This window comes from Phyllopteryx taeniolatus, chromosome 11 (genome assembly GCF_024500385.1).
Source record: "Phyllopteryx taeniolatus isolate TA_2022b chromosome 11, UOR_Ptae_1.2, whole genome shotgun sequence".
NCBI classification, from domain to species: Eukaryota; Metazoa; Chordata; class Actinopteri; order Syngnathiformes; family Syngnathidae; genus Phyllopteryx; species Phyllopteryx taeniolatus.
This window is the reverse complement of record NC_084512.1, coordinates 5,088,905-5,114,741: the sequence shown is the minus strand read 5'-3', so window position 1 is coordinate 5,114,741 and position 25,837 is coordinate 5,088,905. Positions and strand designations below refer to the sequence as shown.

At 44.1% G+C, this 25,837-nt stretch overlaps 2 protein-coding genes and 1 long non-coding RNA gene across 20 annotated transcripts in view; 2 read left to right on the top strand and 1 right to left on the bottom strand.

Annotated features, from left to right (window-relative positions):
* The window catches only part of LOC133485634 (regulating synaptic membrane exocytosis protein 1-like), a 109,013-nt gene extending 105,766 nt beyond the window's left edge, over nt 1-3,247 (top strand). For all 17 annotated transcript variants that reach the window (XM_061789663.1, XM_061789648.1, XM_061789650.1 and 14 more), the window contains one exon: nt 822-3,247. In XM_061789663.1, the coding sequence (XP_061645647.1) occupies nt 822-1,040 (219 nt within the window). In that variant the 3' untranslated portion in view covers nt 1,041-3,247. The remainder of the gene's footprint in view (nt 1-821) is intronic.
* Nucleotides 3,248-11,634: 8,387 nt separating this feature from the next.
* Nucleotides 11,635-16,563, bottom strand: LOC133485826 (uncharacterized). The gene is made up of 2 exons (XR_009790813.1): nt 16,462-16,563; nt 11,635-11,852 (listed from the first exon to the last, which is right to left on the bottom strand). It is a non-coding gene; the product is annotated as an uncharacterized LOC133485826 (long non-coding RNA).
* Nucleotides 16,564-18,270: 1,707 nt separating this feature from the next.
* bcl11aa (BCL11 transcription factor A a) overlaps nt 18,271-25,837 on the top strand; it is a 50,217-nt gene continuing 42,650 nt past the window's right edge. Inside the window, exons 1-2 of one of the 2 annotated variants that reach the window (XM_061790000.1) lie at nt 18,271-18,673; nt 21,819-22,268. In XM_061790000.1, coding sequence (XP_061645984.1) covers nt 18,619-18,673; nt 21,819-22,268 — 505 coding nt within the window. In that variant the 5' untranslated portion in view covers nt 18,271-18,618. Of the gene's footprint in view, nt 18,674-21,815; nt 22,269-25,837 lie in introns of both variants that reach the window. The other variant, XM_061789999.1, reaches the window with a different exon arrangement.

Below are 25,837 nucleotides of genomic sequence, written 5' to 3'. Positions count from 1 at the left end.
AATGAGCCCAATTTGATTTAAACTACTAATAAAAAAAAATCTGAAATTTTCACTATTTGTAGTTTAAATACTTGTTTGAGGGTTTCTTTTTTTAAAAAATGTGTTTAAGCCTGTCCTCTTCCTGTCAGCCATTTTGGAAATGACGTCGTTGTTAGATGCCCATCTGAAGCATAGAGCCGTGATTGAATTTCTTGCTTTAGAAGGGGAACCGCCACTCAATCATTAATGACACATGATGGTGATGTCATTAATGGTGACGTTCCAATTTTCTCTGATCAATCCCTAAAGATGGTCTGCCAGTCCTTTGCTTGTCACGGAAGTCACTCAAAGCAGGCTCTTGTTCTAAACCTTTGATCCTGGACCTTTTTTGACTGTGCTGTAGCCTATTGCAGTTTCCACATAGACATTTTGCAACCTTTCAAAACATTTTAGTGGTGGTTCCATTTCCAAAGCAAGAAATTCAATCACAGCTCTCTGCTTCTGACAGGCATCCAACAATAATGTCATTTCCTAAATACCTGACATAAAGAGGAGAGGTTCAAACAAACTATTTTTATATAAACCTTCAAACAAGTGTTTGAATGCCAAACCGTGAAAATTTCAGTAAAAAAAAAAATATCTGCAGGTTAAATTAGATTGGACTCATTACTTTTTGATTGCCCTCATAAGTGGTCTGACTCATGAGTGTGGCCAGAGAATGAATTAAACTCGTAAGTCAAGGTACCACTGTACACAGTGGTTTAGAAAACATGTTCTTTTTGCATTTGTGTCCTTTTGCCTCCACCAAACTACACTGTGGTGACTGTTATTCTCTCCTCTAGGTGATCGTGTGGGGCGACTATGGACGATTGGACCACAAATGTTTTATGGGTGTAGCACAGATCTTACTGGAAGATTTGGACCTATCAAGCACGGTGATTGGATGGTACAAACTCTTTCCACCATCCTCGTTGGTCGATCCCACACTAGCTCCACTCACGCGACTGGCGTCTCAGACATCATTGGACAGCTCAGGACCACCCCCAGGTGTTCGGTCCTAGTGACCGCGATGACGTCAAGCGTCCGAAATGCCTACATCAACAAAATAGAGAAACATAGCTATTGGACCACAGTGGAGCAGAGGGTGGAAACAGGACAAAAAGACCTTGGTCTACCAATAAAAAGCCAGATGGAGAAACAGGGAATAAGAGTGACAGAGAGAAAGTGGGAAAGCTAGCCAATCAAAGCTTAGTCTGAGTCTGACAATCATTTCTCACACCTTTACTTCTTTATCGACTTGAGCCTTTTCTTTGCAAACCTTTGCCTTTGTTTACTCCTCCGAGCTTGAGATTTTCTGTCCACCTTGATTGTCAACCCTTTGTGTGTGTGTGTGTGTGTGTGTGTGTGTGTGTGTGTGTGTGTAACTTTATTTTTGTGCACCCGATCAATGTCCTTCACTAGCCAGGAGGGCTATAAACAATGTGGGGGAGTTGGTAAAGTTTCAAAATGACACCCTTCATGCAGAAGAACGGCTGCATGAGACCATCGGCACAACACCCGAGCTGAGCGCAAGGGGCTGCTGTTTGGCAAGGTTTAGTAAACTTTAAACGTTAAAGGAGCCTGCACACATGCACACACACACGCACACACACACATACATATGCACACACATATACACTCATTACTTGCCTTGTGAGACATGAATGCAAGCACAAGAAAAGCTTAAGTCCTTTATTATGGGAGAGACAAAAAGGCTTTTGGTTTATGTCTTAACAAAATGAAAAGGAGGCCAAATTTATGATGTGCTTTGGATAATTTCATTTGAAGTTTTGGTTGTCTGTGTTTCGCTCAGAGTTCAGTATGGTACCACATGGTACAAACTCCTTGCGTATATTTTTCTATTATCAGTTTTGGAGCAATGCTTTGCTTTTGAGAAAAAGCCAATAGCAGGTCACAGTTTTCCAAAAGCCAATTCCTAACTACTTGTCCTTATCACCGCCCCTCCACACACACACACGCAATCCATTTCCACTGTAAAAGGGAGCAGCATGATCTGGGGATGCCCTTTCCTTCTGCCCAGCTGCATGTTTGTTTGTTTGTTTTGGTACTTGAAATCTTCTTTTGTTTTGGTCTTTCTCGCTCTCTCTGTTTTTTTGTTTTTGTTTTAAGAAAAGTCAACAACACGAGAAATTAACAAACAGTTCTTTAAAAAAAATTGTTGGAAAAAAAGATGTGTGCTAGTTCCACATAATTTTAGGCCAGCTTGTATGTTGCATGTTCTTGTACAGTTTGCTTGTACTGAATATGAATACAAACCGAGAAAAGCCAAGCCATCCCCCGTCCCAATAACAGGAGCGGACCAATGAGGGAGGATCTACTCCACGCAGGCCACACCTTCCACTCTGGGTCAAAATGTCCATATCAGGAATTCTCCACAGTCGAATCTCATTGTTTCTGTTTTTCGTTTAAGACCGTTGAACGACAGTGCTATTCTCTAGTACGGGGCATACCTGAGACCCTGGTGATGGTGAGGATATAACTGTCAGTTTGTCGGGCTCCAGACCAATAGAGAATGTGTGAAAAACAGCTACATGTATATGAAGTACTTTTAAGAGTTTGAGAGAAATTATAAAGATAGAGATATATATGAATATAGAAAAAAATTGTATCTGCCTGTCTCCAAAACACACATGCACACCTTGTACATAGAAAATAAGAAGTTATTAATAAGAGAAATGTCAGTGACACGCAAACATTCCTGTTTTTTGTTTGTTTTGTTTTTTGAGAGAGGAATGTGCACCCTTTGGTTGAGCTCAAGCTGCTGAGCGGTACTGAGCCACAGAGGGGCACGGTAAAAGGCCTTTCTTAACCCCCTCAACCCCCTTCAAGTTGTTAAAGCAAATGTGTAGAAACAGTTTAACCATTGTTTTTCCTTTCACAAACCCCTGTTTGTAACTATTGGTTAGGACTGGACTTCTAAAGCCAATGAAGAATCTGATTTTACAGACCTATGTTGCAAATGTTTGTGTTGAAAGTCTTGGCAGTGTGGCCGACTGCCCTTTCCTTTGTCAGTATTACTCCATGGATACTGATTGTTTACAGCCCATGGCTCCCCAAACCCAAACCACGATGCTAGACGAAAGACGAAGAAGTATTCACTGCAACAGTTCTTGTTTGTATAACAGATGTGGCTCTACTGACGTGTATGTTTTCTATTCAAGAGTTCATTTTTATTATTTACAAATAAAAGACTGTGCGAAAGAAGATACCTGCTCATTCCAAGGAAGAGGCCTCATTATTACTGTCAAGCAGCCTTTGTTGTCACTGGTACTTTTTGTAGTTGGTTGAGGTGCTACTATGCAAAGAAAAATCTTTGTTGTCTTCTAGAAAAGTACACATTTCTTTCAGCTTTCTCATGGATCCACTCAAAGGAGACAAAGAGGCAAGACGTATTCATATTATCTATGGTTTTCTTTGAATTTGAATGTACGTTTGTACACTTATACAAATGGTTAAAATCTTACGTAAAATGGTTTAGCAAAGCAGTATATGTCCAGAAGAAGGCAGAAGAACACAAATAAATTAGATTCTATCATCATAAACTGTATACAGTATCTTAAATGCAGCTGTATGGGGGGGGGGGGGGGGGTACAAGCCAGTGCAAACTGTAGGCCGGTCCCAAGCCTGGATAAATGCAGAGTTGCGTCAGGAAGGGCATCCGGCTTAAAACTTTGCCAAACAAATATGAGCGTTCATCCAAAGACTTCCATACTGAATCGGTCGTGGTCTGGGTTAACAACGTCCGGCAACGGCGCTGTTACCCTGCAATTCAGCTACTGTGGGTTGAAGATAAAAGAGAGCTGGAAAATGTGTTTTAGGCAGAAAGAGAAGAGGAAAGCAAAGAGGCTAGAACTGAAAGTGGCGACTTTGAATGTTGGGACTATGACAAGAAACGCTAGGGAGCTGATTGACATGATGATTAGGAGAAAGTTAGCTATATCGTGTATCAAGGAGAACAGGTGGAAAGCCAGTAAACCCAAAAGCTTAGGGGCAGGATTTAAACTATTTTACCGTGGTGTCGATGGGACGAGAAATGCAGTTGGGGTAATTTTAAAGGAAGACTTAGCAAGTAGTAGTAGTTGTATGTCTTAGAGGTGAAAAGTGTCACATCGAGTGATGAGGATGAAACTTGAATGTGACGTGTTTATGTATAATGTAATTAGTGGCTATGCCCCACAGGAAGGATATGACTTAGAAGTGAAAGGGAAATTCTGGAAGGAGATAGACAAAGTAGTTCAAAGTATCCCATGCAGAGAGATAGTCGTGTTTGGTGCAGATTGTAATGAACATATTGGTGACGGAAACAGGGGTGATGAAGAATTGATGGGTAAATTCGGCATCCACGAAATGAACTTGGAGGGACAGATGGTGGTGGACTTTGCAAAAAGGATGGGAATGGCTATAGTGAACACTTTCTCCCAGAAGAGGCAGGAATTTAGGATGACCTACAAGAGCGGCGGTAGAAGCACGCAGGTGGATTACATCTTCTGCAGACGACGTAATCTGAAGGATGGTACTGACAGTAAAATAGTGGCAGGGGAGAGTGTGGCTAGACAGCATAGGATGGTGGTGTGTAAAATTACTCTGGTGGGGGGGGGGGGGGGGGGGGGGGGATTAAGAATAACAATTGTGATATATATATATATATATATATATATATATATATATGTATATAAACGTGGCCGCCACGTCAGTGCACCATGTTCAACATGGCCGCCCCGTAGGCAAGGGAGGCATGTTTCGGAATTGGATCTAGTCATATTATATATATCATATCATATATCATATCTGTGACCCGGAAATGCGTCAGTCCCATTCTCTGTGTGCATTGCGTGCATTGCAGCGCCAGTAAACAACAGCATCCAATTCTGGAACTGGAAGTCTGGACTTTGTCAATGGCATTTTAAAAAGTGGCAAATGGAAACTATTTTTGGACACATTATTCAGTCCTGAAGGTCCATTTTATCCGATATCCACTATGTTGGGTCCGTTTTATTGAGGTTTCACTGTAGATAGTGCCCCCTTCTCAAAATCTTATTTTTGCAGTTTGCCCCACTTTAATAATGATGATCATCAAATCATCATCAATTGATGAAACAGTGAGCAATTTCCATTTCTTTAAATATTGATGAATAAAGGGGGGAAAAAAGGCTGTAACACAAAGGGCAGGTTCTTGAGCACCCCTTGGGATCGATGTGTGCACGTGCCTGCTTTTGATTCTGTTTAAGAAGCAGTATTTTTATTCCTGCTTCATGCCAGCCAGAGATTATGCAATGTTTAAGGCTGGCACACACACACAAGAAGAAGCACGAGATATTTTTGTTTTTTCAGCCCTAGGAGAAAGAACTATGTTCTATGTTTTTGCTGAATATGTACAGGCCTCTTAGCCAGGAGTTCAGTCAGTGGAAATGTGGATGAGTGAGCAGCAGTAGCAGTGAGTGTTGATGTGGAGGCTGAAGAGATCGTGACGTCCAGGCACTGGAGTCAACTGCTAATGTTGCAGTCTGCAGTAGGAAATGGTTTGCTGGCAAGCTGTAATGCAAGGTAGTGTTTACATATCCCTTTTTTAGTTGTTAACTTGTTTTTTTACACTTGTGTTAAAATAGCGTTAAAAAGAATTTTAAAAGTACAACCCCAATTCCAATGAATTTGGGACGTTGTGTTAAACATAAATAAAAACAGAATACAATGATTTGCAAATCATATTCAACCTATATTTAATTGAATACACTACAAAGACAAGATATTTAATGTTCAAACTGATAAACTTGATTGTTTTTAGCAAATGATCATTAACTTAGAATTTTATGGCTGCAACACGTTCCAAAAAAGCTGGGACAAGTGGCAAAAAAGACTGTGAAAGTTGAGGAATGCTCATCAAACACCTGTTTGGAACATCCCACAGGTGAACAGGCTAATTGGGAAAAGGTGGGTGCCATGATTGGGTATAAAAGGAGCTTCCCTGAATTGCTCAGTCATTCACAAGCAAAGATGGGGAGAGGTTCACCTCTTTGTGAACAAGTGCGTGGGAAAATAGTCGAACAGTTTTCATCATCTGTGGTCCATAATAACATCAAAAGGTTCAGAGAATCTGAAGAAATCACTGCATGTAAGCGGCAAGGCCGAAAATTGAACATTGAATGCCCGTGACCTTTGATCCCTCAGGTGGCACTGCATCAAAAACCGACATCAATGTGTAAAGGATATCACCACATGGGCTCAGGAACACTTCAGAAAATACTGAATACTGTACCCATCTGTAATTGCAACTTGAAACTCTACTATGCAAAGCAAAAGCCATTTATCAACAACACCCAGAAACGCCGCCGGCTTCTCGTGGCCCGAGCTCATCTAAGATCAACTAATGCAAAGTGGAAAAGTGTTCTGTGGTCCGACGAGTCCACATTTCAAATTGTTTTTGGAAATTGTGGACGTCAAAGAGGAAAAGAACCATCCGAACTGTTATGGACGCGAAGTTCAAAAACCAGCATCTGTGATGGTATGGGGCTGTGTTAGTGCCAATGGCATGGGTAATTTATACATCTGTGAAGGCACCTTTAATCCTGAAAGGTTCATACAGGTTTTGGAGAAACATGCTGCCATCCAACAATGTCTTGTTCATGGACGCCCCTGCTTATTTCAGCAAGACAATGCACGTGTTACAACAACATGGCTTCGTAGTAAAAGAGTGCGGGTACTAGACTGGCCTGCCTGCAGTCCAGACCTGTATCCCATTCAAAATATGTGGCGCATTATGAAGTGTAAAATACGACAACGGAGACCCCAGACTATTGAACAGCTGAAGCTGTACATCAAGCAAGAATGGGAAAGAATTCCACCAACAAAGCTTCAACAAAGACCCTTATGATGACGACAAACGATGAACTTGGTTTTTTCGGTCACCGGGGCCCCCCACTGGAGGCAGGCCTGGTGGTGGGGCTCGAAGGTGAGTGCCTGGTGGCCGGGCCTGCACCTATTGGAGCCCGGCCGGGCACATCCCGAAAGGGTAATGTGGGCCCCCTTCCCATGGGCTCACCACCTGTGGGAGGGCCCATTGGGGTCGGGTCCAGTGTGAGCTGGGCAGTGGCCGAAGGCAGGGACCTTGGCGATCCGATCCCCGGCTACAGAAGCTGGCTCTAGGGACGTGGAATGTCACCTCTCTGTCAGGGAAGGAGCCCGAGCTGGTGTGTGAGGTTGAGAAGTTCCGACTAGATATAGTACCAGTACCAGTCCTCTCGAGAGGGGTTGGACTCTCTTCCAATCTGGAGTTGCCCACGGTGAGAGGCGCCAAACAGGTGTGGGTATACTTATTGCCCCCCGGCTTGGCGTCTGTACGTTGGGGTTCACCTCGGTGGACGAGAGGGTAGCCTCCCTCTGCCTTTGGGTGGGGGGATGGGTCCTGACTGTTGTTTGTGCCTATGCACCAAACAGCAGTTCAGAGTACCCATCCTTTTTGGAGTCCTTGGAGGGGGTGCTGGAGAGCGCTCCCGCTGGGGACTCCATCGTTCTGCTGGGGGACTTCAATGCTCACGTGGGCAATGACCGTGAGACCTGGAAGGGCGTGATTGGGAGGAACGGCCCCATCGATCAGAACCCGAGCGCTGTTCTGTTATTGGATTTCTGTGCTCATCACGGATTGTCCATAACGAACACCATGTTCAAGCATAAGGGTGTCCACACGTGCACTTGGCACCAGGACACCCTAGGTCGGTGGCCAGGCAGACGACCACGGGGATGCCAGCTTTAACTTCCCACACGGACGCTAAATTAATTAACTACCACCCCCAGCCAGCCTTAAGAGGCTCATCAGCAAAGACTTCTCTTTCCCGCTGTTTTCAGGGACAGGTGATCCTCCTGCTGCAGGGCATCCTACCAGCGCTCTGAGCTACCCTTTTTGGGTGCCTGGGCAAACTCCATGGGGATGGAAGCGGGCAGCACACGTCCGCTCCGAACGTCTTGTCGAGCAGCAACATACGGGCTACGGCCGTCCTGCTTGGGAACTTTTTTTTTCCAGCTTTTTTTTTCCTTACTCCTTTACTGCCAAATCTACCTGTTCCCCATGCGGACCGGACCGGCCAAACATTCGGAAGCTCAATCAGCCTGCCTAAATTGTGTTCGACCCACGTAAATCCACCTTGTGGTCTCCTAAAAGTACAGATTAGTGCACATTTGGGTTTAAACTAACAAGAACAGGAACCCCCATTTATATGCATTATCACCCCGTGCTCACTCCCAACCTCACATCACAAGTCAGTCTCCTTTGCCAATGTTCGTCTGTCCTTTGTTTTTTTTTCTTTTTTTGTTTTTTTGTGGGGGGGGGGGGGGGGGGGGTTCCTCATTGTTTCCCCTGTAGATACCCATGTTAGATTTCATTAAATTTCCGATAAAAATTCACTACCTGTATCATTTGTGTGTGTTCGGGTTCGACAAAAGACCTCTGGTTATCGAGAACTTTTATCTAATTCATTTAGCAACCTTCAAATTATGAGACTAACAAAAAGGTTTGTTGTCACTTTGTCCTGAAGTTTTATACATCTAAAAGTGACCTGGTTCCCCTTTCCGACACAAAATAGCTTGATTTATACCGCTGAAACTTAAAATCACGCTAAACTGCAAGTAACACGGGTGTCGCCGCCGGCTTAATATTTTTCCAAATTAATTACATTTTTATTTAACCCTCATATACGCTACAGAATAAAGAAAAAAAATGGGCAGCAGCAAGAGAAAAAGGTCACGTGCTTGAGCATTACTTAGGGTCTATGTGTGCACATGCCTACAAGAGCTGTAAAAGACTGTACTTTTGTGTAAATGGCAATGCTCATCTTTAATCATATAGTGATGTCATATTTTGGAAGTTATAGCTTCACAAAAAACAGGCAAAATATTCTAAACACTTCTCAGTATGGTACAATTCAGTTAACCACAACTGTAAGAAAGAAAACTGGATCTTGAACGTTAAAGTGTAGAATCAACATTTTATAAGAGCTCAACGTGCGGCACGGTGGCCGACTGGTTAGAGCGTCAGCCTCACAGTTCTGAGGACCTGGGTTCAATCCCCGGCCCCACCTCTGTGGAGTTTGCATGTTCTCCCCATACCTGCGTGGGTTTTCTCCGGGCACTCCGGTTTCCTCCCACATCCCAAAAACATGCATTAATTAGAGACTCTAAATTGCCCGTAGGTGTGACTGTGAGTGCGAATGGTTGTTTGTTTGTATGTGCCCTGCGATTGGCTGGCAACCAGTTCAGGGTGTACCCCGCCTCCTGCCCGATGACAGCTGGGATAGGCACGCCCGCGACCCTAGTGAGGAGAAGCGGCTCAGAAAATGGATGGATGGATGGATTCTCAATGTGTGGTACGAGTACCACTCGTAGTATGTGGGCTCCCTCTAGTGGTACATGAACAAATCACTAAATTAAAATTGCATAATATTACAGTGGCTTTGACTTTTTTTTTTTTTTTTTTTTTTTAATCCAGTACTGTACATTTGTTAATGTACTGTTCGGTTGTATTTAACTTTTAAGTATAAGATATTTGCGTTTAATCATTTACAAATGTTTGTTTTCAAACATTTACTCAGGTAAATTATTATTTAACATTTATGAGTGAGACATTTTAATTGAATCATTATTTAAGTGCCGTTTTTTTAAAATATATATATATATTTATGTGCAGTGCTAAATGTATGTATTTTTTTTTTAGGTGGTACTTGATGTAAAAGGTTTGCAAAGCACTTTTTTCGAACATGAAAGCCACAAGGGGTACAGCACTAGAAAGTTGCAATTATTAAATATTAGACACACGCAAAAATGTGAAACTTCAGCTTCCATGGAATGACGTGAAAGTCGGTGTAGAGAAGCTTCCCCGTCCATGTGAGTCAGCGAGCATCATCGCCAGCAGTTTTATGGCAGAGTCATCATCAGCCTCGTCGAGTGGAACAGCTTTATGGCTTGTGAGATGACAGAGGGTCTTAACTCTTGTCGCCCTCTGCAACTCTGCGCCGCCATCCTCCAAAGCTGCACACTGAACAGACGCTGAAAAGCTCTTTATTGCCACCTCGTGGCGTGATTCGTAAACAGTGTTTGGTCAACAGTGACCAATACTTTAAAAAAATTGCTCACTTTTTAAAGAAATAAAAACATTTGGAGAAGAAGAATGTGCAAAATATTTGTTATTGTGTCTTGTCCAATATATATATGGGGGGTGGGGGGGGGGGGGGGGGGTATATATAGGGGGGTTGTTAGGGGTTGTGATTTGTGTATAAATTTTGGGGGTATGGGGGTATGGTGGGAGTAGGGGTTGGGGGGGGTGGTTTTTGGGGGGGGGGGGTTGGGGGTTGGGGGGGGGGGGGGGGGGGGGGGTTGTATAAGGGTTGGAGGAATAGATGTTATTGGGTAGTTGTGGTTGGGTGAGTTTTGTAAGAAATGTATTGTTGTTAAGTGTTTAGGGTAGGAATGATTGGTGTAATAAGGGAAAACATTGTTTTTTTAAAATTTTATTTATTTTTATTAGAGTGATTTGGGGTAGGGTGAGGAAGAGTAGGAGGGGGGGGGGGGGGGTGTAGGTAGATGGGTGTATATTATTTTTTTTTTGTGGGGCAGTGAAATTATGGTGTATGGGTAATAGAAAAGGGGTAATCTGGATTAAGGTTTGTGTGAGAATGATGTTTTGGGATTTGTGGGGAACCATATTAGTGAATCATAGTATTGACGGATTGATGTGTGTGTAGAGTTATTGAGTTTTATATATATATATATATATATAGAGAGAGAGAGAGAGAGAGAGAGAGAGAGAGAGATATTTTATTTATTTATTGCTCATTTATATTAAGGATAAATTGCCAGGCCTCTGTCCTTGTTACCTGTCTGAATGCGTGATTCGCATCGTTGCGCATGTTATGCGTGATGCAATAAAACATTGATGATCACTAAATATGTCAATACTGTACCGGATTAGACAAATATGTGAAATTTGCATTTACTGTATAATGCAGCAGGCAGTATTTACAATCATGTACATTGAAATAACATTTTATTTATTGATTTATTTATTTATTTTACATATGATTAGTAATTAAATTCTGCCTTTAAATACACAGTAGTTTGGAATAGTTTCGATCGTGTCGGTCAGAGAGCTGGTAGAGAAATTACGCCGCGTCATACCGAGAGGCGCTTTATTTGCAGGTGAGCAAATATGATGCAGTAGGATACAACATTGAAATGATTGGAGCAAAGATGATTTCTCTTTAATTAAAACGGAGCTTTATCGTCTTGCAAAAGACATTTTTTGTTTTTGGTTTTTGTTTTGTTTTGATAATGGATTATGTTAGTGCAAGTGTGTCTAAAAAAATGTAGTCGAAAGAGATTCCAAATGTTCCCCAAAGAAATCGTGAGTGTTGATTTGTCAAAAAAAAAAAAAAAAAAAAAAACTATATCTATAAACACCCATGCAACCAAACTTTCTGGAGTTCACCAAACTTCAATGTTCCGCTGTAATAACGTTCTGTCCATATAGATGATTATTGGCTTTGATTTATATATCCCCATAACTTCAACTATCACATGCACATTTTCCCATTAAAAAAAAACAACAACAACAACAAAAAAACACTGTTTATTGCACGACTGTTGTTTTACAGCGTTCGCGCATGTGTAAACAAACATTAAGAGTGTAACCTATAATTGGTCAATTATGAAAATAATAGGTCCTCTTGGTCTCCAGAGATGCGCTACATGGAACACACAAGTCGAGGAGTCAGATGGCATTAGACGGAGGGACTTTGCCAGTAATGGAGGCTTTCTGGTTAAGAGGCAGACTGAAACAGAAGGGTGTCATGTCAGATTAGATTTGTTATTTCCCCCCTCGGTGTTAATGGTTTGAAAGGCCCCCTAGTTTGCTTCAGAGCCCATTAGAAAGTGGCGGCCGTGATACAGCCGTCATTACCGCGCTGTTCCCCCGCACCGCCGCTTAATCTAATTAGATAGCCCGGCTCCCGCCTGCCTTTTGGGGGGGGGGGGGACTCCTTCGATTGATATTCATTAAAAATACATGATTTATCACTAAGCTCTCGGAGGTACGAACACGCGCAGCCTTTCCAAGGTACAACAGCGTTCTTTGGACTGCTGCGGATCAAGGATTTCATCCGTTGCGATTTCAGGTTTCATCATATTGTATTAGTCGGAAAATGTGGAATTAATAATAATAATAATAATAAGAAGAAGAAGAAGATGGGAAAAATGGTGCAGCAAACAAGATCACGTAATGGTATAGATGAGTAATTATGTCTTTTGTCCGTGTTGTCAGGTTTAAGTAAGCGCGTTGATACAGATATACAGCATTCATTCATTCATTCATTCCTTTATATAGTTTTTTTTCTACTTCTGCGATACTCCTCCTAATTACATGAATTTACATTGGACATTGTTTGAGTCAATTTCTTTCAACCAAAAACATAAACATTGATTCCAATATACAACATATACAACCAATTTTCCAACATATAGAATACTTATTGTGCAATGTCATACTTTACCGTAAAACGTCACCGATGGTGTGTCTTAACGCAAATGTCTTGAATGGATTTCAATCACCTGACGGACGCTCTATTCCGATATTCAACTTCTTTTTTTTAGCGAGCTTCATGTCGGGTTGATGCTTCAGGCCCCAGAGCTGGGCCCCTTCTCTTACACTAGCGGCATGTGGCCACTAGATGGAACTCCAGTCCGTGTTTGTCGCTGTTAAAAGCCACCTCCATATAGTAAAACCCACTATTATATCCTTTAACAGCACATTCCATCGTTGCTTTATCAACACTTGACTAGTTCCTCTCAAATGTTTTTTTTCTAAATAGATCAGATAATCATTAAAAAAAACATACCTTCAATTAAATGCATCGTTTGCAAAGTGCGTTTAATTGCTGGATGTTGACGGATTTAAAATATATATATATATATATATATATATATATATATATATATATATATATGTGTGTGTGTGTGTGTTTTAAACTGTGCCGATGACTAACCTCGCATTATCCGAGCCACAAGCCCTCATTTAAACCCCTCCAAACACTTTGCTGCCTTTATAGGTCTTTTTAGCTATATGCGCCAGTGCAGGGCTCTATACTTGCAACACAAAAGGTCCCAGGCGTGTCATTCCCCCTCGTCATTCATCTTCATAACAACCAGTTAGTGTAAAATTAACAACGACTTAACTAACGGCGGCCATAAACGTGGCCGTGCATTAGAGCCAGATGGATGGTGGTGATGGAGGCTGGCCTAGGGAGAGCTGCGTTGCTCCAGCCCTTTTCGGTTTTGATGTTGTGTGGCCCCGATGCAAGACAACCGGGGAATTGGAATTCTCCCCAAATTAGATGGAACGATGAATAGCATTCATATCAACCGGTGTGGAGGAAACTGCGGATGTCCTCTCCTCAAATCAGATGTCGCGTCCATGCGCGATCGCGCTAAGAGAAGAGCGCGTGGGCGCGCGCGTGCCTGCGTGATGTAGGAGGTGGGGGTCTGGTATAATTTGGTCTATAGCTGCGTAATCCCGCCTGATTTCATCTAATACCACCGGGCAGACGCGGCGACGTGTGCGCACATGCCGCGACGTGATAATAGTTCGCTATAAAATCCAGCCTACCCCCGTTTTTGCAAATCTTTTTGGATGGCTGAAAATAGGGTGTGTTGTGTGTGTGTGTGTGTGTGCGTGTGTGCGTGTGTGTGTGTGTGTGTGAGAACATGAAATTCCGCTGCCAGAGCGCAAGACTGGATGTGACAGGGATTTGAAGCTCTGCATAGAAATTAAGACGACACCTGGGGGGGGGGGGGGGGGGGGGGGGGGAATAAAAAAAAGGAGAAAAAAGAAACAGTCTTTAACCCATAGCTTGAGGCTGTTTTCCAAACCATGTGCAGAACATTGTGGATGATAAAATCATGAATGGAGTTGTGGCTGGACCTCACGAAACCATCTAAAAGCAGTGATTCTCGAACGCGGGCTCGCACTTCTGTCAAATAAACACTGAATTAAACACAGAAGCAAAAAAAAAATCAACATTTAAAACACGAGATACAGTCAAACATATTAGAAAAAAAGTTAGTTGTAGCTATGCATAGCTACAACTACAACTAAAGCGTGTTTTTATTTTTATTTTTTTTTGCAGGACATGTTTTACTTTTCATGTACAGTACATTTTTAACTTTGGGTCAAATAATTTCCGGTACGGTTCAGTTGTATTGAACTTTTTGGAACAGTAAATACATGACAATTTAATCTTCAAGAACTCTTTGTTAACGTTTATTCACGTATGATTTTTATTAAACTTTTATGTGAAATATATTTTTTTTATTTAATCATATATTATGTCATTTTTTTTATTTTTTTTAATTTTTTTATTTTCCTAGTGTTACCGTCCCGTGCATAGTGTTACAGTCCCTTATAATAATTTTTGGAATAAAACCGCAGCCTTGTTCTTGATGAACACGTAGGCCTGCTACTTTACTGTATTTTAATGCATGTCATTATGGTGTTAATTGGAGAGCTGAGCATTTTTTTTTTTTTAGGTGGTACTTTGTGTCGAAAGTTTGAGAGACACTCCTGGAAAGTTTGCTTCTGGTGTGCTACAGGTAAAATATTTACCACACATTTAACGTGTGTTCTACAAACGGAATCAATTCAAAAGTCACCATTTGTAAGCACAATTTTGATCTGGAGCATATTCATGGTAAAACTATGGTTTTAATAAATGGATTAAAGTCTCTTCAAGCGCGTTTTGGGGGAGATTTCCTAAACAATATAGACGGCGACCCGAGAGACCAAGAGAGAGAAATGAAGGTGTAAAGAAGATCTGGGGTGTGTGTGTGTGGGGGGGGGGGGGGGGGGGGGGGGTGATGTGTGTGTGTGTGTGTGTGTGGTGGGGGGTCTATGTGCAGCCGATTTATCTCAGGGGCCCCCCGGTCATTTCCATATATTGAAATGCGCCCCCAGTTACTCAATTTCCCCGGAGCTGTCGTGCGTGCAGAGGAAGGCGCCCATGTGACCGTCATCGGTCTGATGCTCTGTTGTCTCTCCGCTCTGTTCACGTCCCTTACGACACACACACACACACACACACACACACACACACACACACATACACTGCACTCTTGAATTTATACATCCTGTAACGTGTTGATCTTCCGAACGGAAGCCCTGAAGTGCTTAATCGGATGGTATATAATATTGTTTTAGATTTGCACAAACTGCGTGCAAAAAATGAATGCCGCTGTTATTTTACTAAGTAACAAGAGTACAAGATCCTGCCAATGGAAACCAACACGCAAACGTGCGCGCACAGCGTTTCCTCGCACCGCAGCATTGTAAAAGTCTGATTTATGACGAGCGCCGCGCTTCCGATTTCAGCCCGGGTGCGCGCTCCTTGCGTCCGAGCGGCACTGTGCAATGCCCTGCGTGCACGCGCCTTCGTGTATAGGCGTGATCGAAAGTGTGCAGGTGAGGATGAGGAGGGAGACGGAAGGAAGACAAACAGAAGACAGATGTATAGACGAGGGGGGCAGGGTTGGGGGGGGGGGGGGGGGGGTCACGGTTAATGTGTGCTGTAAATAGACGCCCTCTTTAACCAACTAGGATTAGATGGTTGGAGTCCCTTAAACTTGTTGGCCCCGGGCTTTAAATGTTTGGATGTTTATACGGGCGCGCAGTAATTTTGAATGAAAGCCAGGGTTCACATGAAGTATATAGACAAAACGGAGATATAAATACGTGTATTACACGTATTAAAACATGGCAGCAATGCAACACTGCCCCCCCCCCCCAAAAAAAATGGTGTTATTGAAAGTCGCCCTCGTTCATACAACACGCTTCTAAATCCGCTTTGCTGGGGCGGTGGCTTCTTCTGGCGATACACTTGACGGCAAAACTCTTAAATGTGTCAAAGTATATGCTTAAAAAGTCCTCTATGTATCTTTCAATAACGCATCACACGACCAATAAATATGGAAAAAAAATTCTTTTCCCATCCGACATGCCCAATAGTCTAAACGAGGCAAAATGTATTATTGTGAAAAGATTGCAATCTAGAATTATACACCTTTCTTGATCCACTCTCGTGTTCGTGGATCTCCAAACTATTGTCCCGTGCGTCAAAAATCCACCAACTATTCTTAATGGCGTCCCCGCAACCCCCTTCGTTGCGTTTCGTTCGCTTGCAGGACGCAAATCTAGATTTCAGTGTATTTCCTCTGTTTATCCTCACTAATGCCTTCATCGCAACTATCAGGTTTTGATCATTAGACCGATGAATAAAACGCGAAGTGTTTCAATAAATGACTTTTGTCCAAACCTGCAGCTCCACACAAATGGACGCACATGCACGCGCACCGTCCCACGCAAACAAGCCCCAACTTGCAAAATATTTCACTCACTGGTCATGCATTTTCCCCCTTGACGTTGAACCTCCTCCGTCACTCCTCCGGCGACTCTCTCTCTCTCTCTCTCTCTCTCCTTCTCTGTCTCTCTCCCGTCACCCCCAGCCCCCCCCCCCCCCCCCCCCCCACCCCTCCTCCTCATCCTCCTGGCCTGCCTCCCCACACCACCACACTACCCCCCTCCGTATTAAGTGCGCGTCCTCTTCGGTCAGTGAGCGAATCTCCGGCTCCACTCCGAGCGCCCTCCAGCAACGCCGAAGTGGCTCGCCCCTTCCTCCCGTCTCCCCCCGGCAGCCACAAGAGCCAGCATGTCTCCCGTCTTCCAGGTCCTCTCATCCGTCGCTTTTGTGTCTCCTCAGCGGATGCACGCGTGCGACTTTGCCGATATAAAGCCCGTCGTCTTATATTACCGAACCCCCTTTTATTACAAGAGTATTTACAATCTCTTCCCCCTCCTCTTCTTCTTCACTCATCCTCCTCCTTCTCCTATATACCACCCCCACTGCCGACGAACCCTCCCCCGTTCCAGCTCGAACCTGAATCACATCTGAAAGTTATTATGGGCCCGCTGCGCACTTCTTCTTCCAAGGTCAGCAGCTTGGGTTTCACCCCGGACCGAGTCAGAACAGACAGGGGGCGGGAGGTTTGGGGGTGGGCGGGTGGTATTGCCTAGCTGGACATGAATGTGCCCACTAAACAGTCACCACTTTCACACTTTCAAAGGTGTGCACAATGTGATTGGAATCGGCTGGGCTTTGGACTTGACCTCGCAGTGACGTGACACCCATGCAAAACGGCGCTTAAGTCATTTTTAAGAAGGAACTTTTTTATTGATTATTTTTTTTTTGCCATCTTTTACGGTGGTCATCGAGTCGCTGCCGTTGCGAAAATGATGCTACGTGGGGGTAGGGGGGGGGGGGGGGGGTAAGGGGGATGACCATAATTCTAACATTACAAAAATAAAGAGTGATAGGTAATAAAGTGTCATCGCCGTAGTCTTGTACAATGTGCTAATCATACACTGTGGGGGTAGGGGGGTGAATAAAAATATGTAATTTGATCATGTGCATCAGTTGCAGGCGATTAAAATGTGGTAAAGCGGCGTAATTCTCCCCCCTCGTCTCCTCGAAAAGAGTGAAATATGTTTGAATCATGTGCGAATTGGGCCCAGGCAGTAAATAGGTCCAAAAGGCCACCCACTGCTTGGCCCGCGCGTTGCTCGCTTGCGGAAGTTTCCCCCGAGTGTCTTGTGCGCCAAGCGGGCGCGCGCACGCGACACAAGTCGAAGCGCATTCTCTGCTTGCCCTGTTTCACGTCCACGTCCCTTTCTCTCTCTGCATATTGCTTTCATAATACGTCTCTCTCTCTCTCTCTCTCTCTCTCTCTCTCTCTCTCTCTCTCTCTCTCTCTCTCTCTCTCTCTCTCTCTCCCCCCCCCCTTCCTTCAAGTGTGTCTTGTCCGGCCCCCCTGATCTCTGTGTCCATTGGTTTCCACCGGGTCTACTTCATGCGCGGCCCTCCCCCTCCTCTTCCTCCTCCTCCTCCTACTCCTCCTCCCCTCCCCTCGCCAATGATCGTCCATTGGTGTTATTTGGCGTCCCCTCCGTCCCTCCTCCCACTCCCACTCCCACTCGGGTGCCTCGGCCCTGCCCATGTTTTTGTATGTCGGGTGTCCGTCCACCGCCTGACGTTCAAGTTCGCCGGGAACGTCACGTCCGTGCACTTGAACCCCCAACCACGGGGGTGGGGGGGAGGGGAGGGGTGGCGGCGGCGATGGGGGGGGGGGGGGGGGGGGGGCGGAGGGGGGCTTTTGCCATTTTTTCCATCGCTCTCCCCTCTCTCCTCTCCTCTCTCTCCATCCTCACACACACACACACTCTCTCTCTTTTCACCGCTCTTCTTTCTCCAAAAAGCCATGAAGGCGATCCCGCGATCCATCTTCGCCTCCGCGCCATCTTTGTATTATTTCTAATTAGTTTTTAATTTTTATTTTTTTCAATGTTTTTTTTGGAGGGGTCAATGATTTTTGTTGTTGTTGTTGTGCGTGGATGACGAAGGCGCCGGATGAAGACATTCTTTTGCCCCAGCGGAGTCTCCTACGCGTAACCCCGGCTCTCCCCGATGTGATCCGCACTGAGCGCCGCCGCCAGCCACCATGTCTCGCCGCAAGCAAGGCAAACCTCAGCACTTAAGCAAACGGGATTTCTCGCGTAAGTACAAACCAGAAACGGAACGATACATGCCCGTGCATCGGTCTCGTTCAGTGAAATAGGCAAATGGGATGTATTGGTGTGTGTGTGTGGGGGAGGAGGAGGGGGGGGGTTGAGGGGTGAGGGGGTGTGCGTGTGTGGTGGGGAGGGGGGTCAGCGGAACGTCCGCCGCGAGGACTCCGGGATGGAGCCCTCGGACCCGCGGTGAACTGAACTCAACAGCGCGGTCCCAAAAGTGCGAGCCACGAGACCAAAATAAGTTTGTTGGTCTTGTTGCAAAACAGCGACAGGGATCCGAAAGGAGACGTTTGGGGGTGACCGGGGTCCAATTGTGCCCCCTCGATTGGTCCGGTCAGTGGAGGCGCACGCACGGCTCATCTGGGCGCTCGTAGACAAGAACGAGCCCCGATCGGAACATCACTTACTGTCTCGTGAGCAAAGTTTCACCTCCTCTCTCTCTCTCTCTCTGTCTCTCTCTCTCTCTCTCTCTCTCTCTCTCCTTCTATTCTTGGATTATTCCTAAAAACGGAGCGCAAAACTAGGGAGTTGAAATTTCTGGAAGCGGCGGAAACGCATCACCTCGTGTTTACAAGCTGCCTCCGTCACAGCAGCGACCGCGCTCGGCGCACGCAGACAACACACATCGATTTGCCTTTCCTCGCTTTTAAAACCCGAACGCCTAATGTCTCGGTGTTCATCCTAGTTTGAGGAACTTTCTCGCCGAAACACGCGCAACAGAGTTGTTGGAGCCCGGAGTTGCGAGACAGCAACAGGAACACCTCGTCATCCCGCTTCTCATCCATTTTTTTATTTTTATTTTTTGGTTTGATGCCACAAAACAAATTGGGGCTAAATAAATGTGAACATTTATGAGCAACGTCTGAACTACATACCATTTCGACACCGTTTGACGTAAAAATGACCCGTATTGATCATCGAATCTGTCGTCTTTATTGCTCCGACATTGACAGCAAAGATGTTCCATATGAGTGGAAAGCGCGTTTGTCACAGAATTGCAGCGAGAATGGTGTCAAACGGAATTTCATCTTGGTGGTGTTTCAACGGTGCACCTAAACTGTAGTCAATGAAAAGAAAAAAAAATACAAATAAAATAAAAAGCAATATTAACGAGATACTTGTATACGTATACACGAATGCTTGGTTAAGTTTTGGCATGTTGACTGGCTGTCGTTTTACGCAATTTTTTTTGGGGGGGGGGGGTGGTGGTGGGTGTGGGTGGGGCGGGGTGGGGGGTTGTGGGGGTACATGCAGGGTGACAGCGACTATGGCGATAAACTGTCGCTAGGAGGCAGAGCACGATCAGAAAATCCAGCTCAGAGCTTGAACTTGATCACTTTCACTGCTACCACTCCACATACTCACTAGTACTATGTGTGTGTGTGGGGGGGGGGGGGGGTATGGGGTGGCTAGGGGATGCTTCGGGCATTACATACATACCCCCCCCCCCCTCCCCCCCCACACACACATAATCACCCCCCCCCCCCCCCCCCACACACACATGCACCTTGACCTCACCATTTTTTATTTTTTTGGGAGAATTAGAATTTTGCATACATTTCAGATGCAAACAGCATGCATGAAATGTATTCACAACATGAGCATTGAAAAGAGACTCGCACTTTTCTATATACTGTCTCATCATTATTATATTAAAAAAAAAAACAACAACACGTTTTTACAGCAGGACCAACCTTCTATTTAAACCACCCAAAACAGAACTAATTCAAGACTAAAATATGTACTATCCAGTGCTTTATTTTTTTCAAATTTTTGCATGTTTAACTTTAAAACCAACATTTAATTCAAGTCCTTCAAGAAAAGTGATCTTTTTTTTTTTTTTAACTTAAAATCTTTGTCCCCTTCTCACAAAGCTTTACATGCAACCAAATGCGTTTTCTACCAATGCACTTACTCCCAACTGAAGTGTTGTATGTAAGGACTTCATGTATAGCTTTTATCAATATGTAAGTCTTATGTAGTCACTGTGACAAAAGTAAGGCCGCGGTGACCTGAAGTTAAATCATTAGGGTGCAGGGGTCCGGATGTAGGATGATGCTGGGGTGAAGGGGGTTGTGGTGGTGTTAGTGAATTTATCATGTTATCTCCATGTCCCAGTTTGTTCGTACATGTGTGCAGGAGTACAGCGTTCAAATGATAATTCCTGGAGGGGGATGTAGTCCACATAATATAAAAAAAGACACACACACACACACACAGGCACACACACACTGGCTTGCATTCCAACACGCACGTTCCAACCCTTCCCTTTTATCAGACAAAATCTGTACCAATCACCCAGACGATGAAAATTAAAATCTATTTTTTGATCCTCAGTGGTTTTAAGTTCATTAAAATGTGAAATTGGGTGGCTGAGTAAAGAAGGTCAACGAGCATTATCTGGCGAGTGCGGAGTCACACTCCTCACCTTCGACTGCAAGATCTTCTTTAAAAGAAGGACACTGAATTACGCTTCTTTAATGCAGCGGTTGCTCTGTTCGCATGTCTCTACTCCACCGTAGGAGGATGTGCCTTTGACAAAAGCCTTCTTAAAAAGTAGTCGAGAGTTAATCCCACATCGAAAGGGTTAGGAATCGCGTTGAATGGCTCATTTTGGGGATGAGTTTTGGAGTCTGTGTCAGGCACTGTGCCGCTGACGTACACTTTTTGTACTGGGCCTCGCATACACGTCGGACATGGTTGTTACACTTTTTTTCCCCATCTGCTGGTGACTGGAACAAAACTTTTTTAAACAAGGTTAGCAAAGTCCAAATATTTGTATACTACTGTTATGCACAAAAATGTCAAACCCTGTTTTCCTGTTGTTATCAAATTAAATGTTGACTTTCGAGAGTAATTCTGTCCATGGCACGTTTTTCTGTCAATACACCACCCTGTTATTGTCTGGATGCTTGCTTGCTAAGCACCTTAAAAGCTCATCTTTATAGTTGTATGGTTTGCTCCCTCCCCAGTTCACACAAATAAGTGTAGCAAAAGGATTAATGAAAAATATGTACTAGATTAATATGGGCTCATCTTCTAATTTCCTCCATTCTACTCATTCTTCTTCATTCCTCGCACTTTTATCTATTTCTTTTTCTTTGGCCTTTCTCTCCATTGCCAGCAGCCGATCCCCTGTCCACGGCAGTCGTCTCGTCGGAGGAGTTGTCGGAGCGCTGCTCGGAGCACTCGGAGGGGAGCAGCAGCCTCAACGGGCACCGCCCAGGCTCGACCTTAGGCCGGCTATCGCGACCAGGTCACGACCCTCACCGCTCGCCGGAACAGGACCTGCTGACCTGCGGCCAGTGCCAGGCCACATTCCCCTTGGCGGACATCCTGCTCTTCATCGAGCACAAGAGGAAGCGATGCCACGGCCCCCCCTGTCTGAGTGTGGGCCGAGGCCTGGACAAGCCCCCCTCCCCCTCCCCGGGCCTGGCCCTGACCCCTTCTCCCGCCTTGGGCTCTCTGCGCAGCCGAAGGCCCGTGGAAGTTGGCATCCAGGCTACGCTGGCGGACGACGACGACGACCGCTTTTTGTCACCTCGGGGAATCTGCCCCAAACAGGAGCTCCTCCCAGGTAAGTGCGTTCACACCTCCCGTTATGCGTCGATTCCCTCTGGGTTTGCACATGGTGCCTCAGAATAGGCGAATAAGCCTCTCTGACGTTTGCAGAGTTTCTTTAGAGCAGATGTTTGTCCATCTATGGGGTGTGAATAAGGTGGTAAATTTGCAATAAGAATTGTTCCAAGCATGAATTCAATATCTACGTATTGCACCTCTTTGGACTTTGTTTCATGTGTTGTGTGTATAGGCAGGAGGTATTATATTTGGATGAGAAGCCTGCAAGTGCTCCACCTAAACTGTACAGAGGCCAGTCTAGTCTAAGAAGACATGTTAAGACAAGCCTCGGGCTTCTGCTTTTCTACACGAGGGTAGCGAGAAGTGGGAATGACACCCGGAACAATGAGGTTCTGTCTTCTGTTCCGACTAACACCAAACTTACGTGGTTATGGTTGCCATTGTTAAAAAAAAATCTCGACTCTCTGGGTCGGTTTATACAGCGCTGTATATGCAGTTGTAAGTGAGTGTGTGCGTGTGTGTGTGTGTGTGTGTGTGCAAGCATTTATGACTCGGACTCTTCGGAGTCAGTGCAGACTCTTCCTGAGTTTGGTCGCACAGAATGCTTGTTCTTTTTTAATGTGTGAGTGTGTGCTTGCTTCTCTCATGTGGCCTGAGCAGATGTGTCCGCTCGGTGTGGTTTCCCCTTCTTTCATTGCCACATCGAGCCCGACGAAATGCAGTCCAGCACTACACCCCGCGTTAGTACTTCCAACATCTTTCTTTTTTTTTTTGCACCACGTGCCTCGTAGGTAAAATTTAAGATTTGTCCTCACATGTATGTTGTCGCTCCTCTTTTCCCTTGTCAAGCAATCAAAATAGCAGGCATGCGTTGAAAGGGAAAAGCCAGCATTAGTGCGGCTCTGAGAGGGAAAGTCATTTATATAAAGCATCTTAACGCCACTAATTATTTGTTGCACTGCCATCTTTTTCCTCCCCGTGCATTTTAATTAGCAGTAGTTTTTAGTGGCCGCCTGTCTGTACCAAATTAGCCACTGCAGAAAAAGAACGTGTAAAAAGGGGATGCAGATGAAATACAGCAGAGGAGAGACACAATAAAAACACACGCGTTATCATTTTGTTCCTTTAGTGTGTCTAAGGAATCCTAAGTGCTCCAGTTTGTTTCCCATTTCATTTAATTGTTGTGTACGACCTCTGTCCTGCACTAAATAACATTTCAAATGAGGAGCGCAGATGATGAAAATTATTGACAGAAAAATGTGCATTTGACCTTTTTCTGCAGATAGACAAATCTAGGTCTGTGCAAGAGAGGGTGTGTAGTTTTTTTCAGGCAAACCTGCTTGTCTAAGCAGTGACTATATTTCAACACGCACAAACGCACACACACACACACCACACACACACACACACTTACCAGCTCAACTGGGTTATTAGAGCGATTTACATCATAATGCAGGCGCCTGGTTGCTTCAATAGCGTTGTGTGTGGGAACGTCTTGGTATGAACAGCTGTACACTCAAACTGGTGGAGAAAACCAGGATGGCTTTGCTATATGTCTTGTCTGAGTTTGAACTACAGAAAGCCATAGAACATACTTCAGATTTTTACACACCAGCTTTATGTTACGAAAAAAAAAAAATAGAACACATCTACTCTGATCATAAAAGCCAGTATTTCCCGTCCTGCTTTCATCCTAATTGACCCCAAACTGTCATGGCAAAGTAAATATGTCAGAAAAAAATCCTGCCGGAGCTTCAGCCTTGATTATATCTGCCCGGCATTCCTAACGACAAAACAACGAGGAGAGCGAACACAGTGTGTTTCTTATTTATTAATGCTGACTTGTTGTGTTCAAGCGACATCTCTAATTATATATTTGATTTTTTCCTTACAGTAAATCAAGCGGGTCAGACATTACAGATGAACTCTGTTTTTGAGAAAACTCACACAGATGTATCTTCTTTCAAACTAATGCCAGTGATCAGTTTTTAAAATTCGGAAGTCACATGTGGTAGCTGTTTAATCACGTTCACAACACTGAAAGTAATCCGTTAATATTTTAGCTTAGATGAAATGAAAATGATTAATTTAGGGCATCCTCACAGTTTAACCTGAATTATTATTTTTTTTTATTCCATGTCGACCATTTTTGAATGTTGGAACAAGCATGACCAGTGTTAGCCAAAACGTTAGCTCTTGCTAACTTAGCTTAGTTTAGTTTAGAAACACGGCAGCGACTTTCAGTGCTCATGCACATTCACACACTCATACAAGCTTCATACAAGGCAGAGGCCTTTGGTGTCATTATTTAACATTTTACGGCGTCTTTCTTGTTTATGTGAGAGAAATATATACTGGCGGCTTAATAAGTCGCTCCTCCCGTCCCCAGTCTACCTGATCTGTACTCTCCAGCGTCGGATTCGAGGGCTGAATATTACATCCAGTCAAGGACAGATGCATGTTTAAAAACAAACTTTGCTTTAAACTAACTGTAACATGACCAAAATGCAAAGTTTGTTAATTTTTCCTACCGATGTCAACGTCGCTCTTTCCGTTGCAAGTCCACAATGAACTTGCAAATCACATTCAATTCAAGAAAATACTTTGGTCAAAATGAAACATTTCAGTTCAAGGGCATCGCTGCGACACTGCAAATTTGAATTACAGTAAAGAAAATACATTTACATCACTTGAAATGAGCAAACTAATATTTTTGAACAATTTGAATAAAAAATAAAATAAAAAAACACCAAAACAAACAAATGACAGCTTCGTTATAAATTTTTTTCAGTGTCGTGAAGCATGCTCCAAACATCATCTGTGATGATTTATTGCCATTGCAATTGGAATAGCATCTTAACCTGGATGGAAATCATGCCGTCTTTTCCGATAAATCCGTTTTTTTCCTAGCTTGTTTTTGTGTACCGATGATGCGATGACTCTGGAGCTGCTTGTTGTGAAATGCGTATCTGTGGTCAGAGTGCGACAATGATGCTCCAACTGCAACGCTTGGAAGAGCACAAAGCGCCGGACTCGTGCTTGGCCGCCGCTATTTGCATATCAAAGAGAGTTGGCTGTGGAGAGGATCCATTACCTGTGTGTGGTTATGTTTGTGTCTGTGTGTGTGTGTGTGTGAGAGAGTGAGGATTGTATAAGCAAATCAGTGATGCAAAAAAAAAAAAAAAAAAAAAACCCAGCATACCTACATACCACACATGCACGCACAATATGCACTCTCTCTTGCCCATTTATTCTATTAATCCCTAACTGAGATGAAAATTGTGATATAATCCCTGGGGCAGTTCATTCAAAAAGCATTGCTAATGTCTCAAAAGAGAGGGTTTTGCATGTGTGTGTGTGTGTGTGTGTGCGTGCGCGTCAATGACCATTTGTCTCACCTCACCGCTGCATGGTTTTGATGGATTTGAACAGTCTTGGTTTGAAAAACTGAAAATGCTTTTGATGACGTGCAATTTTGTTTTAGGACTGTAATTATGACCATTTTTCATACGTTAGAAGCAGTGATTCTCAAAGTGTGGCACGCGGGCTCCCCCTAGTGGTGCACGA